This window comes from Chiloscyllium plagiosum, unplaced genomic scaffold (genome assembly GCF_037043375.1).
Source record: "Chiloscyllium plagiosum isolate Xiang-an unplaced genomic scaffold, Cpla_swu_hap1 HiC_scaffold_11, whole genome shotgun sequence".
In the NCBI taxonomy this organism is placed as follows: Eukaryota; Metazoa; Chordata; class Chondrichthyes; order Orectolobiformes; family Hemiscylliidae; genus Chiloscyllium; species Chiloscyllium plagiosum.
The window spans coordinates 52,033,602-52,047,305 of NW_028270149.1; the positions used below are offsets into that span (position 1 = coordinate 52,033,602).

General features: G+C 42.1%; 1 protein-coding gene across 1 annotated transcript in view; it reads left to right on the forward strand.

Moving 5' to 3' along the window:
* Positions 1–13,269, forward strand: part of xpnpep2 (X-prolyl aminopeptidase (aminopeptidase P) 2, membrane-bound) — a 78,535-nt gene extending 65,266 nt beyond the window's left edge. The window contains exons 19-22 of the mRNA XM_043704673.2: positions 2,218–2,280; positions 4,296–4,372; positions 7,209–7,307; positions 11,043–13,269. Coding sequence (XP_043560608.2) covers positions 2,218–2,280; positions 4,296–4,372; positions 7,209–7,307; positions 11,043–11,243 — 440 coding nt within the window. The 3' untranslated portion in view covers positions 11,244–13,269. The remainder of the gene's footprint in view (positions 1–2,217; positions 2,281–4,295; positions 4,373–7,208; positions 7,308–11,042) is intronic.
* The last annotated feature ends 435 nt before the right edge of the window (positions 13,270–13,704 follow it).

A 13,704-nucleotide genomic window follows, 5' to 3' on the forward strand; every position in this document is an offset into this window, starting at 1 on the left:
CTCTAATGCTGACCAAACCAGAAGCCCTTCACCCAACCCACTCATTCAATTGGAAGAACTGGTCCTCACCTTCAATAACCTCTCCCTCGAATCCTCCCACTTCCTCCAGACCAAAGGGGCAGCCATGGTCACTCACATGGGCTCCAGCTATGCTTGCTTCTTCATCGGGTATGTGGACCAGTCCATCTTCTGCAGTTACACTTGCGCCATCCCCCATCATTTCCTCTGCTACATTGATATCGGCGCCACCTTGTACTCCCACGAGGAGGTTGAACACTTCATCAACTTCACTAACACCTTCCACCCTGACCTTAAGTTCACCTTGCCATCTTGGACACCTCCCTCCCCTTCCTGGATACGTCCGTTTCCATCTCTGGCAACCGACTCAACATGGACATGTATTTTAAAACCATCAATTCCCACAGCTACCTGGACTACACCTCCTCTCACCCCTATCTCCTGTATAAACATTGATTCCTTACTTCTAATTCCAAATTCCTCCACCGTATCTGCTCCCAGGAGGAGCAATTCCACTCCAGGACATTCCAGATGGCCACCTATTTCATGGACTGCAATTTCCATTTCCACATTATCAACAATGTTCTCCAATGCATCTCCTCCACTTCCTGCACCTCTGCTCTTGAACCTCACTCCTCCAACTGTAAAAAGGACAGAACCCCCTTGGTCCTCACCTTCCACCCCATGCTGCACATCATCCTCCACCATTTTCACCACCTACAGTCAGAACCCCACCAGCAGAGATATATTTCCCTTCCAACCCCATCTGCGTTCCACAGAGATCATTCCCTCTATGACTCCCTATGGGCGGCATGGTGGCACAGTGGTTAGCACTGCTGCCTCACAGCGCCAGAGACCCGGATTTAATTCCCGCCTCAGGCGACTGACTGTGTGGAGTTTGCACGTCCTCCCCGTGTCTGCGTGGGTTTCCTCCGGGTGCTCCGGTTTCCTCCCACAGTCCAAAGATGTGCAGGTCAGGTGAATTGGCCGTGCTAAATTGCCCCTAGTGTTAGGTAAGGGGTAAATGTAGGGGTATGGGTGGGTTGCGCTTCGGTGGGTCAGTGTGGATTTGTTGGGCCGAAGGGCCTGTTTCCACAGTGTAATGTAATCTAATCCCTCGTTAGTCCCCCCCACCAACCCACCCTCCACACCTGCACCTTCCCTTGTCTAAAGCCTCTGCCCGCATCTCCCCCCTCACCCACCCAAGACCCCAAAGCATCTTTCTACACTAGCAGAGATTTTCCTGCACATCCAAGCACCTCATCAACCGTGTCAGTTGCTCTCAATGTGATCTCCTCTACATTGGAGAGACAGGACGCCAATTCATGGAATGTTTTAGGGAACATCTCTGGGACACACACATCAAACAACCCCTCCACCCTGTGGCCACCAACCTCAACTCTCCCTCCCATTTCACCAAGAACATGCAAGTCTTGGGCCTCCTCCACAGCCAAATTCAACAACTCAACAACTGGAGGAAGAATGCCTCATCTTCTGCTTTAGGGCCCTTCAACCACACAGCATCCACAGCAAATTCACTAGTTTCCAAATCTCCCCTTCCCCCCACTTCATCCCAGATCCAACCTTCCAACGTGACACCACACTCTTGAACTGTTTTACCTGTCCATCTTCCTTCCCACCCATCCACTCCACCCTCCCCACTGACCTATCATCATCACCCCAACATGCACCTACCTATCACCTTCCCAGCTACCTTTCCCCATCCCCAGTCACCTATTTGTCTCTCAGCCCCTTCCCACCCCCACCTTCCTGATGGAGGGCTTATATCTGAAACTTCGACTCTCCTGCTCCTCAGATGCTGCCTGACTTGCTGCGCTTTTTCAGTGCCACACTTGTTGACTCTGACTGTCCAGCATCTGTACCCCTCACTTTCTCCAACATCTTTCCTGAAGTAGGACAACTGGAATTGAATGGAGTATTCTAAAAGAGGTTCCACAGTGTCGTGTACAGCTGCAACTCCTATGATGTTCCAATTTCTGTACTCAATGCACTGACTAATGAAGGCAAGTTTGCCAAATGCCGCCTTTACTATCCTGTCGACCTGTGACTCCACGTTCAAGAAAGTTGTTCCATGTATTGGTCATTCAGAACCTTCAGAGTGAATAGGTTAGAAGCATAAAACAAGTTAATTATTTGGAAATGTATTGAATTTTGTTTATGTTTTCGGTTGATGCACAGGGCCAGTTGGCATTGGAAGCCCTCATACGTGCCCACTTCAGGAAGGGATGTTTACATCTATCGGTAAGTTTGCCTGTAAGGAAATTATTTAAACAGTAAATTGTGCCAGAAGAGTTTATGAAGAAAAGCTAGAGCTCAGACATTTCATATTTCTTTGTTAATTTCTTCAATTTCAAAATCATGGAAGTTCTTGGGTGTGGGGTTGGGGGAGGGTGTGAGGGTGTTGTGGCAGTGGCAGTTGGTGGAGAATGGCAGTGGTCATTCTAACACAGCAGAATGCACCGTCAGTGGCAGTGGATGGGTGGATGGGGCATGTGTTGTGAAAGGGATCAAACTAGTAGAAGAGATCAGAAAGGCAAATCTTTTATGATTGAGTTAAACACTTTCAAATTACATCAGAGTGAATTAGAGAACATGCATGGAATTTTATCATACTGACAAGAACTTGATAATTGCTTTTAAAAGTGCACTCACTGTTCTTACCTAGAGAAATTTTGCAGCCAATTTGCACACTGTAAAGGCCAATAAATAACAAAGTGACAAACCTGTTTTATTGAAGTTGTTTGTGTGACCAAAATTGAGTGGGGTGTCAGCAAAGCAGTCTCCTGACAGCAGATGTACACGCCCACGAAATACCCGTGATCCGACAGAAACGTAGTGGATTCCTCCTAGCAGTAGAGAGGAGACTGCTCCTCTTTTACTCATGGAGCCACTGACATGATAGAACCACAGCCACAACCACAAACCATTTTGTGAAGGGACTTCCCCTCCATACTGATGATCCCTGATATCTGTGACCCTGAATGATCCTGACATTTTCAAAATGCTACAGAGCGGTCTCCATTTTGAAGGGCCCTTGTAGTCTTCTACCTGTCTCATAGCCATCAGGACAGGCAGGTGCTATCAGCCATTCAGTAGTGTGGGTCCTCACAAGGGACAATCCACCTTGTGGACCTGCTAGACATGCTTAACTGGATGGCAAGTACAGACACTCTCCCTTCATTGCTGACTGCTGCAAAAATGACACTGTGCTATCAGACGTACCCTTGCAGCCAAATGCCAAATTTGACAGTAAGATTCTGATTGATACTTCTAAATAGGAATGAATTGCTCAGTTATTTGGAGGCCAAATTGGTAGCCTTAGTCTTCTTCATCATTCTGCCTTATCTTCTGATGAGTACACAGTGAGGCCAAAGAAATGCCATCCCTTCTCCTCATGAACTTAGAACCCCCTGACAAATGTGTCGAGACACAGCAGATCAACAATCATTTCCCAAAATTCTTCCCCTGTCTATACAGATAATGAGAAATTAATATAAACAGAGGGCAAGATTTTCCAGCTCAATTTTCTTTGACCACAGGTCATTCCATTTATGGCCCTGTTATCTTCACATTAAATTGATGTATTTACAGAGCTTATGCGCTTTACTACCTATTGATAGTTTAGTACTAAAGGGCAGAGTCTCTGAATAAAGGGGCACCAAATTAAAACTGAAATGAGGTGGGTTGAGAGTCTTTGGGTTGCCTTGTCACAGTGACCTGTGGGGCAGCGTCCTTGTGTATGTTAAAGTCTGAGATAGTTGATTTTTGATCAGTTAGAAAATCGAGATTTACAGGGAAAACACAAGGAATATCAGATCAGTCATGAACCTTTTGAGTAGTGGATCAACTCTAGGGGTAGAACGGTCTACTCCTGTTCCTATTTCTTATGGTCCTGTGGTCTTAGGTGCTACAGACACTGACGCAAAGTGCAAACTGTACATCTGAAAACAATTAAATATTTTACTGTTGGTAGATAAATTTCACACAGTCTAAAAGTGAATACAGATGTGGAAGGCCTATATTCACCAATTAACCTGAACTAAAAATATCAAGCTACAACCCACCGTCACAGTATTGAGCTGTGTTAACAGCACAGTGTTAACAGATTTTAAGTTTCTCATGTACCCCACCCTACTGTATGCATTGATCATCTTTGTGTGAAAAAAATGATCATCAGGCCGACAATTACACCTGTTGCTTCTTCTCCGAAAGTACTTTTTAATGTTGTATCTGATATGTTAATTTTTCCCTTCCAGAGCCTGGTTATTATCAAGATAATGAATTTGGAATTCGAATTGAAGATGTTTCTGTTGTAGTAAAGGCAGAAACTAAGGTAACATTTGTCCATTTGTCTGCATTATGTCTCATGTACCCCAGATAAAGTTTTCCATTTGGTTAGCAGCAATTGTTTTATAAAAACAATAACCTTATTATTTAAATCTAAAATTCAAATTCTATCCTACCAACAATGCCAATGTCAACCTTTGAGTTTGCAACCATGGCCAGAATCTTCATCCCTCTTAATGGCAAGCTTGGAGACAAAAAGGATATTTAATTAGTCAGGATGGTGATGAACCTGAATGTCTCCATCACCGCCTATCAGTGCTTGATTGAGGGACTTGACATCAATAAGCTTGGTCCTGTTGAGAACCACCCACATGCTCATTTCCTTACTGCCAACTCCCTTATACCCCCTCCTAGCGATCCCATCTTACAAATGCCTTCCAAACATTACCTGCCTGTAGCCTGGATCATTCGTGCCTGTCCTTGCTGCAGCAAAAGCAGCCTTCCCTGTGCTGCTGCTGAACAATCAGCTGCTGCCCTCTGACGTGCCAGCAATGTCAGAGGGCGGCACGGTGGCACAGTGGTTAGCACTGCTGCCTCACAGTGCCAGAAACCCGGGTTCAATTCCCGCCTCAGGCGACTGACTGTGTGGAGTTTGCACGTTCTCCCCCTGTCTGCGTGGGTTTCCTCTGGGTGCTCCGGTTTCCTCCCACAGTCCAAAGATGTGCAGGTCAGGTGAATTGGCCATGCTAAATTGCCCGTAGTGTTAGGTAAGGGGTAAATGTAGGGGTATGGGTGGGTTGCGCTTCGGCGGGTCAGTGTGGACTTGTTGGGCCGAAGGGCCTGTTTCCACACTGTAAGTAATCTAATCTAATCTAATCAACTATTAGTAGGCAAGCATCCATGCCTGGAGTACTGATTCTGATGGAAGACTGACTGACTGACCAACTACTACCTGGCTGGCTCATGGTTTGACAACCTTCCTGAAATGATGTGGAGGTGCCAGTGTTGGACTGGGGTGGACAAAGTTACAAATCAACACAGCACCAGGTTATAGTCCAACAGGTTTATTTGGAGGCTATAGCTTTTGGAATGCTGCTCCTTCATCAGGTGGTTGTGCTGATGAAGAAACAATGCTTCAAAATCTCGTGCCTCCAAATAATCCTGTGGACTACAACCTGGTGTTGTGTGATTTTTAATTTCCTGAAATGCGGTAACATGAGTCTCTCCAGCAAGCTGGTAAGATCCTGATGTTTCACCATGCTGCAGAACCTCAGCCTGTCTACACGTCTGCATGTAGAATTCCCAAATGAACTTTATCATCACTTCCTGGAAGATGTATGGAGTGCTGATTCCCAACATGACACCACCTATCTATCCAGAGATGAAATCAAAAGAGACACAAACCTACTCCTCTTACTTGAATGTCCGTATGATAAGGCTGAGCCAATTTTTATGAACACATTAGGTTTTGCTTATCATTTTACGTGCATCATTTAAAGAGGTTAAAAAGATGGTCAGAAACACAGCAACTTTGTTGTAATCTTTGTTGAAATAAATGGATCAACATTGTGGTTTCTGACCTTATACTGGGTTCAAATGAAAATTTGAATTTGTAATTGTAAACAGGTATTGCAATTTATTGTAAAAGTTATGTCATATTTTTAAGACAATTTATATGTTGTGTGGACAGCGACTCTTATTTAGCTGCATGCCAATGAATTCAGTGCTTTGCTATATTAGATGACTTTATTAATTACAAATGGTACAATCTGATCTGAAGCAGGAAACCAATTCTTTCTGTTCTTTGCAAAACAAACATTTTTTGAAAATGCTCCAGTACATGCTGCCAATTGCTTTCTTACTCCTTCTACCAATGATTCTCTGATGACCCCTGATCCTGAGATGACAATCTCTGGTCCCTGACAGGGCAAACAACATTCCCATGTTTACCCTGTCAAGCCTTCTAAAAATGTTGTCTCTGCAAGATTGTTTCCCATTATTCTATATTCCAATGCATACTGGTCCATTTTACTCAACCTCTTCCTATAAGAAAAGTCTCTCCATACTCAAATCAATCTAATAAGTCTTCTCTGGACTGTCTCCAATGACAATATATCCATTGTTACAGAGGGGCCCAAAACTGTTCACAGTGAAGAAGGGCTCATGCCCGAAATGTTGATTCTCCTGCTCCTTGGATGCTGCCTGACCTGCTGCGCTTTTCCAGCAATACATTTTCAGCTCTGATCTCCAGCATCTGCAGTCCTCACTTTCTCCTAGTGGTCAGACTAAAGCCTTATATGGTTTTAACAAACCTTCCCGACTTTAATACACTGTTTTCCTTGAAATAAGGCCAACATTCTATGTCCTGCCAAACCTGGATGCCAGCTTTTTGTGATTTATACACAAAGACTCTGAAATCCCTTTGTGGTAACTTTCTGCTGTCATTCTCTATGTAAATAATATTCAGCTCCTCTGTTCTTCCTGACAAAGTACATAACCTCACATTTTCCATCTGCCGCGTTTTGCCAATTTACCTAACCTGCCTATATTCCTCTGCAAATTCTTTGCACCATCCTCACCACTTGCTTTCCCTCCTCAAAACACAATGATGTTTTGTCATCCATAAACTTGGCTATATGTTCGCTTTCCTCATCTAAGCCTTTTATTTTGTAAATAATTGTGTATTGCTCTTTGTGACTGCAACAATTTCTGCCAACAATATTTTGTTGAAATGTTGGGTTAAGCCTAGTCAAACAGATGAGGTTAATGCTTAAATACGTTATGCCAGATTAAAGAATCACAAACAGTCATAACAAAAGGTACAAGTGATATTTATGTAAATTAAAGTTGTACGAAATAACATTTTTTTTTTCTTTATATAGCACACATTTGGAGGCGTTCCCTACCTGACATTTGAGCATATTTCTCTTGTTCCATATGAACGAAAACTGATCGATGTGTCCATCATGAACAAGGAACAGGTGTGTTGTTTTTGTATGACCAATCTGTGAGACTTCAGTGTTGAATTTGCCTTGATCCTGTAATTCTAGAATTCCTTCTATAAACTACTCCACCTCTCTCTCTCCTTAAAATCTACCCCTTTGGACAAGCTTTTCACCCCTTGTCTTGATATACCCCTATGTGGCTTGGTATCAAATGTTTATTTGGTAATATTTCTGTGGAATGTCATTGGCTACTTTACCACAGTAAAAGCGCAATATAAATAAAAGTTGTTCGAGGTTTGTGATTGTGCAGCTCAGCAAGCTTCTTTATCAGAGCACAATGCGTGTGCTGTAAGTGGATAAAACAACATCTGAAGAAGTCAGTTCTGAAGAAGGTTCAGTGGCCCCGAAATATTTCCTCTGCTTTCTCTCCACAAATGCTGCCAGACTGTCTTAAGATTTTCCAACAATTCAACTATATTCCATTCCTCCAATTCCTTTGTCTCTGTTGCATTTGGTCCAATGGTACCAACTTTGACAAAGGAGCCTCCATAATGTTGAACTTCTTCCTTAACAAAACATTCCCCAGCATTGTTGTTGACAAAACCCTCATCTGGATCCAAGCCATCTCCCACACTTCAGCCCTCACCCCCTCTCCCCCCCTTGTCCTTACCTCTCATCCCAATAGCGTCCATATCCAGAGGATCATTAGCCACCACTTCCGCCACCTCCAGTGAGATGCACCATTAGACACATATTCACCTCACCTCCCTTATCAGCCTTCCACAGGGACTGTTCCATCTGGGATACCCGGGTCCATTCTTCCTTCACTCCCAACACCCCCAGAAGCCTCATAGCATCTTCTGCTGTGACTGCAGAAGGTGTAACACCTGTTTACTTTCTCCCTCTTCAGTATCCATGGGCCCAAACACATCTTCCAGGTGAAGCAGCATTTACCTGCACTTCACACAATCTAGTCGACCACATTTGCTGCTCACATGTGATCTCCTCTACACTAGGGAAACAAAGTGTAGACTGGGTGACCGCTTCGCAGAGCACATGTGTTCCATCTGCAAAAACATCCCTGAATTTCCAGTTGCCTGCTACTCCTCCAACACACAGCCATGTTCCAAGCCAACACCTCTGTCTCAGGCTTGCTGCAGTGCACCTCATTTTTCACTTGGGTACCTAGCAGCCTTCCGGATTCCATACTGAGTTTAATAACTTGAGCTGTCCCATGTCCTTACCCCAACCCCCCACACACTGGGCCTTGTTATCACATTGTCTGCTATTACACGTAACCCATTGTTAGCCAATAATAGCTATTCATGCTCCTAGCCAGATAATTGGCTGTCCAATTGTTCCTCTCTCTCTCTCTTTGGGCTCTATCCCCACTTGTCATTTACTCCTTACCCCCTCACCCTACCCTATCTTCTGCATGTAAACCAACATTTTCCTAGCTACCATCAGTTCTGAGGAAGAGTCACAGGACCTGAAATATTAATTCTGATTTCTCTCCACAGATGCTGCCAGACCTGCTGAGCTTTTCTATTAACTTCTATTTTTGTTCTTTTTTTCCAACAATTTCTGTTGTTGTCACTTTTATATATTTTATGATGATTTATCATCACCATCTTGTAGCACACTAAAGCCTTGATTTTTCAATCAGGAATATTTATTCGACACTTTTCATTCACTTATTTTTAAACTCGGGATGAGGGCTATCAAATCAGCTGCAATTTCATTGAATGGTGGCGCAGACTGGATGGGCTGAATGGTCTATTTCTGCTCTTATGCTGAACCTCTGTTTGCACTTCTACCGTAAAAGCTTCGGGGCAGAGATATCTAACGCACAGAGAAAATGCGCTACACCTGAGGAACACTGCATTCACCCAGATTAACCTCAACTAAATTGGTCAGACACCTTTCTGCCAAAGTCCACGTTCCAACATCTGTAAAGAGGAAGACATATGAGCATGCACAGCATGTCTAGTCATTGTCCAGAAACAACATTTTGAACTCCTGCAGCCTAACGCTGGTATTGGTGGGGCTAAGGAAAGCAGCACTTGCATTCAACCTGGCTCTGAGATTTGGTGCTCAGGTTCTCTGCAATTCCTCTCACCAATGCATCACTGGACCAAGAGCCTACCTCCTTCTTGTCCATCCAAATGTGCACTAATCCATGCAGAATCAGGGAAATTAGGTGAAAGGCATGTGTACACCCATTCACCTCATTTAAAACTATTTTACTGCTTGACTTTGCTGCATATAAAAATTCTGTATCATTCTTCAATGAAAGTACCGCAAAGCTCAGGCCATGAGAGATATAACCTAGCATAATGTTTCCATTTCCACAACTTCTATTTTGTGACTAGGAGCTGAAAATTCCCTGGGTGTAATGCAAAAGAGAATCAAAATCTTTGTATAGAAAATATTTATGACACTATTATGCAAAACACTTAGGTGAAATTTACATTTCTTTTATTTATATTGCTCTTTGATATCACTGATATCTTCTTAGCTCCAATTTTGATTTAAATGCTGTTGTAGTCCAACATCAACATTTTGTTTCAGCAATTATGTATCCAAGGTGACCATTTTAATGCTGCTGATCAATTGCAAGTTAGGAACAGCATATTTTGCTGCAGAGTAAGGTTTTCTGTAGACAGTCCTATACTTAGAGAATTGGCCTCTTCTTCACTATGATGTTTTTCAGTTTCCCACTGCGCCCACCCTGCGTAGGACACTGGGAATGTGTTTGTCAATTTAATGGCAAATAAGTTGCAGTTTGACATAATGGCTCCAGTGATTTTTATGCTATAGCAGTAGTATCTCTACGTCTGGACCAGGAGGCCTGGGTTCAAGTCCCACCTGCTCCATAGGGGGGGCATAACATCTCTGAGCAGTGTGACTTTTTGTTTATAATGTACCTCCATTCAGACTCTTCCGGTGCAGTGGTAGTGTCCTTACTACTGAGCTAAAAAGTCTAGGTTCAAATCCCACCTACCCCACACATATTGCAATGGTGTATAAAAATATCTATTATAGATCCATGCAAATCAAGAATGGAAGTGTGCGACTATGATGATAAACCTTATCATAAAATAGGCTATATTGAGGCAGACAAATGGTTTTAAATCACCTTCGATTTTATAGTGCCATTTTCTCTGCCTGTATTGTCCTTTAGAAGTCCCTCATAAATATATACATTTGAAGTTCGTCTGGAGAGCAAATATTGATCTAGCGATTGCGTGAAATGAAAGTATAAATATAGTCAAAACAAAGAAAGTTTACAAATATCACTGGGGCAAATTATTACCATTAGCACTTTACTCCAATAAATTAATTATCATTACAAGTCACAAGGCAAAAGGCCTTGACTGAGATGAACATTGCTGTTGGGTATTCTATTTTCAGAACACAAGTCCAACAATGAATTAGGAAGCAGTTCTTACTGAAATCTATGGACATAATTCTATAGTATGATAATTCATCTGGATGGTTTGTTTCCCCAGTATGATAAAGTATTTTAATTCGACTCTAGACTTCATCTTAACAAGATACCAATAATCAGCACATCATTTTGTTTTCGGATTTGTGGTCAGTTTTATTGTCTAAGTAGACATGGCATTTCACATTAGAACAGAAGCACAAGTCAATTATTAATGTGCATTTGCAAAGAATTTTAGTTATGATAATATTCTGTTATTTCCCATAATGTTACTATACATAGTATATAAAAACTTAATTTGTCTTCTCAATGCTGTTTTCTAGATTGACTGGCTTAACAATTACTATGAGAGGATTTGGAGGACTGTGTCCCCTGAACTGCAAGCACAACAGTTGACAGAAGAGTACGATTGGCTTCAGAAACACACACAGCCGTTTTCACACGGTGTCATCATAACATACTCATTTATCAGTCTGGCCGCAGCCTTGCTGGGAAGCTTTCTATTACAAGGAAAGATTTTCTAAAAATACCCAAAATCTTTGGATCTGATCTTTTTCACAATTTACATACAAGACACTTCCTTAAAAGAAACAGAATATTGATCAGTATAGCACAGGAACAGCCTTGCAGGCCATTGAGTCAGTGCCGAACATGTGGCCATTCTAAACCAATCCCAGCTGTCTGCACTTGATCCATATCCCTCCATTCCCTGCCTGTTCAAGTGTCTGTCTAAAAGTTGATATCATATCTGCTTCTACCAGCTCCCCAGTATCTATTACCCTCTGTATAAATAATTGCCTTGCAGAACCCCTTTAAACTTTTCCCCTCTTACCTTAAACCTATGCCCCCAAGTACCTGACATTTTTACCCCAGGTAAAGGACTCCCACCATCCACCTTATCCAGGCTTCTCATCATTTTATATACTTCTTTCTCATAGATAATACACTCCAATCCAGGCAACATCTTAGTAAACCCCTTCTGCACCCTCTCCAAAGTCTCCACATCCTTCCTATGGTGTGGCAGTCAGAACTGCACACAATGTGGCCTAACTAAAATTTTATACAGTTGCAAAATGACTTGCCACTCAATGAAGGCAGGTATGCTATATGCCTCTTTACCACCTTATCCAATTGTGTTGCCACTTTCAGGGAGCTATGGACTTGCTCCGCAAGATCCCTCTGATTATTGATGCTCCTAAAGGTCCTGCCATTTACTGTATACTTTCTTCTTGCATTTGATCTCCCACTTGTACAAATTAAAATCCTTCTGTCATATCTCAGCCCACCTTCTAACTATACCTGCTGTATCCTTTCACAATCTTCCTCACTATCCACTAACTTCTGTGTCATCTGTAAACTTACTAATCAGACCACCTACGTTGTCATCCAAATAATTTATATAAATTACAAACAACAGAGGTCCCACACTGATCCTTGCAGAACGCCACTGGTTATAGACCTTCAGTCAGAAAAATAACCCTGTTCAACTACGCCAGCCCAATTTTGTATCCAATTTACCAATTCACCATGGGTCCCATGTAAGGTAACCATCTGCACCAGACTACCATGAGGGACCATGTCAAATGCTTTATTAAAGTCCTTGTAGACAATATTCACAACCCTACCCTTATATTCCCTCTTTGCCACTTCCTCAAAACACTTGATAAAATTTGTGAGAAAAGACCTCCCCTGCACAAAGCCTGGTGACTTCCTAACGGGTCTGTTCTTTTCCAAATGTGAGTAAAAATCCAGGCAAAGTCAAGTAGAAGAAAAACTTTTGAGTCACTTTCAATATAAATTACAACCCAATGTGTCAAATAAAAAACAATGTCTCTATGACCTACGTTATAGGAAATGGTATCAATTGCCTCCTAAGGAATCTGACATGTTTAATTCTCTCAACCCAGCGCTGCTCCAGTTATGTAGGCTACCAGTTTCTTGGAACAGTTCCAGTGTTTCACAATGACCCAAATATCCTTCATGTTTATGGACAAGCAGGAAATGTTGCCGCATCTGAGGACACAGCCTTTCTCAGCTACAGCACAATCTTTCCCATGGATGAAATTTTGCTGTGAATATCTCTGAATAAATATAATTAATACCCGACTTAAATCAATGAGGGCAGAAATGTGATATTAAGGGATCAAACCAAAATAGCACCTGTGGGAAAATGTCTTTTCTGAGCTTACTTGGCACAGATATCTCCATTTCTGAGCCAAAGAACTTTGACTTTGACGTTATGATGGAATTGGCAACATCAACATTTTATTGCTGCCATTAAGATTTATATGAATCCCGCACATAATTTAAATCATCACAGAACTCTAAGTATGAGGACACTCAGATTGCAGTTATCCGGTGAGAGGGATAACTAGGAGTTACGTAATCAATGTCTTTAGCCAGCGAAAGAATAGATTTGTGCAGATTTATTTGAAAGAAATGTCTTTGTTAACCTGTTTTCTCCTTGATACTCAATGTTGTAGCATCTTTCAAAGGTAATCCAAGGAAGAATGCAAGAAGCAAACAACAAACAAAGCACATTTGATCTTATATACTTTAATTGCCTCAGATTAAGTTGCCTTGCTATTAACATTCTCACACCAATCAATATCCCAAATACAAATTTACTTACAAGGTTTTTTTTCTTCAGCTGACACAGTCAACCATGGCTCACAATGGCAGGATCTGCAGTTAATTTCTATGTTCCGTATCCCAGGGGTATTGTTTTATGGGGTCTAATTACGCTTTGAATCTTCAATGAACATTTTAAATCAGTTTGATCCTGTGAATTTAGCAGAATTCATTCTGAAGTCGCACAGGCTGATGAAATTCTGCCACAACTTACTTCTGACAAAACCTTGCCACAATGGAAACTTGTTCAATGGAAACATAACTTCTTGATATGTGCCCGAGATATTTGGGAGGGAGCAAGGAACACCCAAGCTGACTCAGAAACAGCAATTAACCAAAGCAACGAGGATGTTT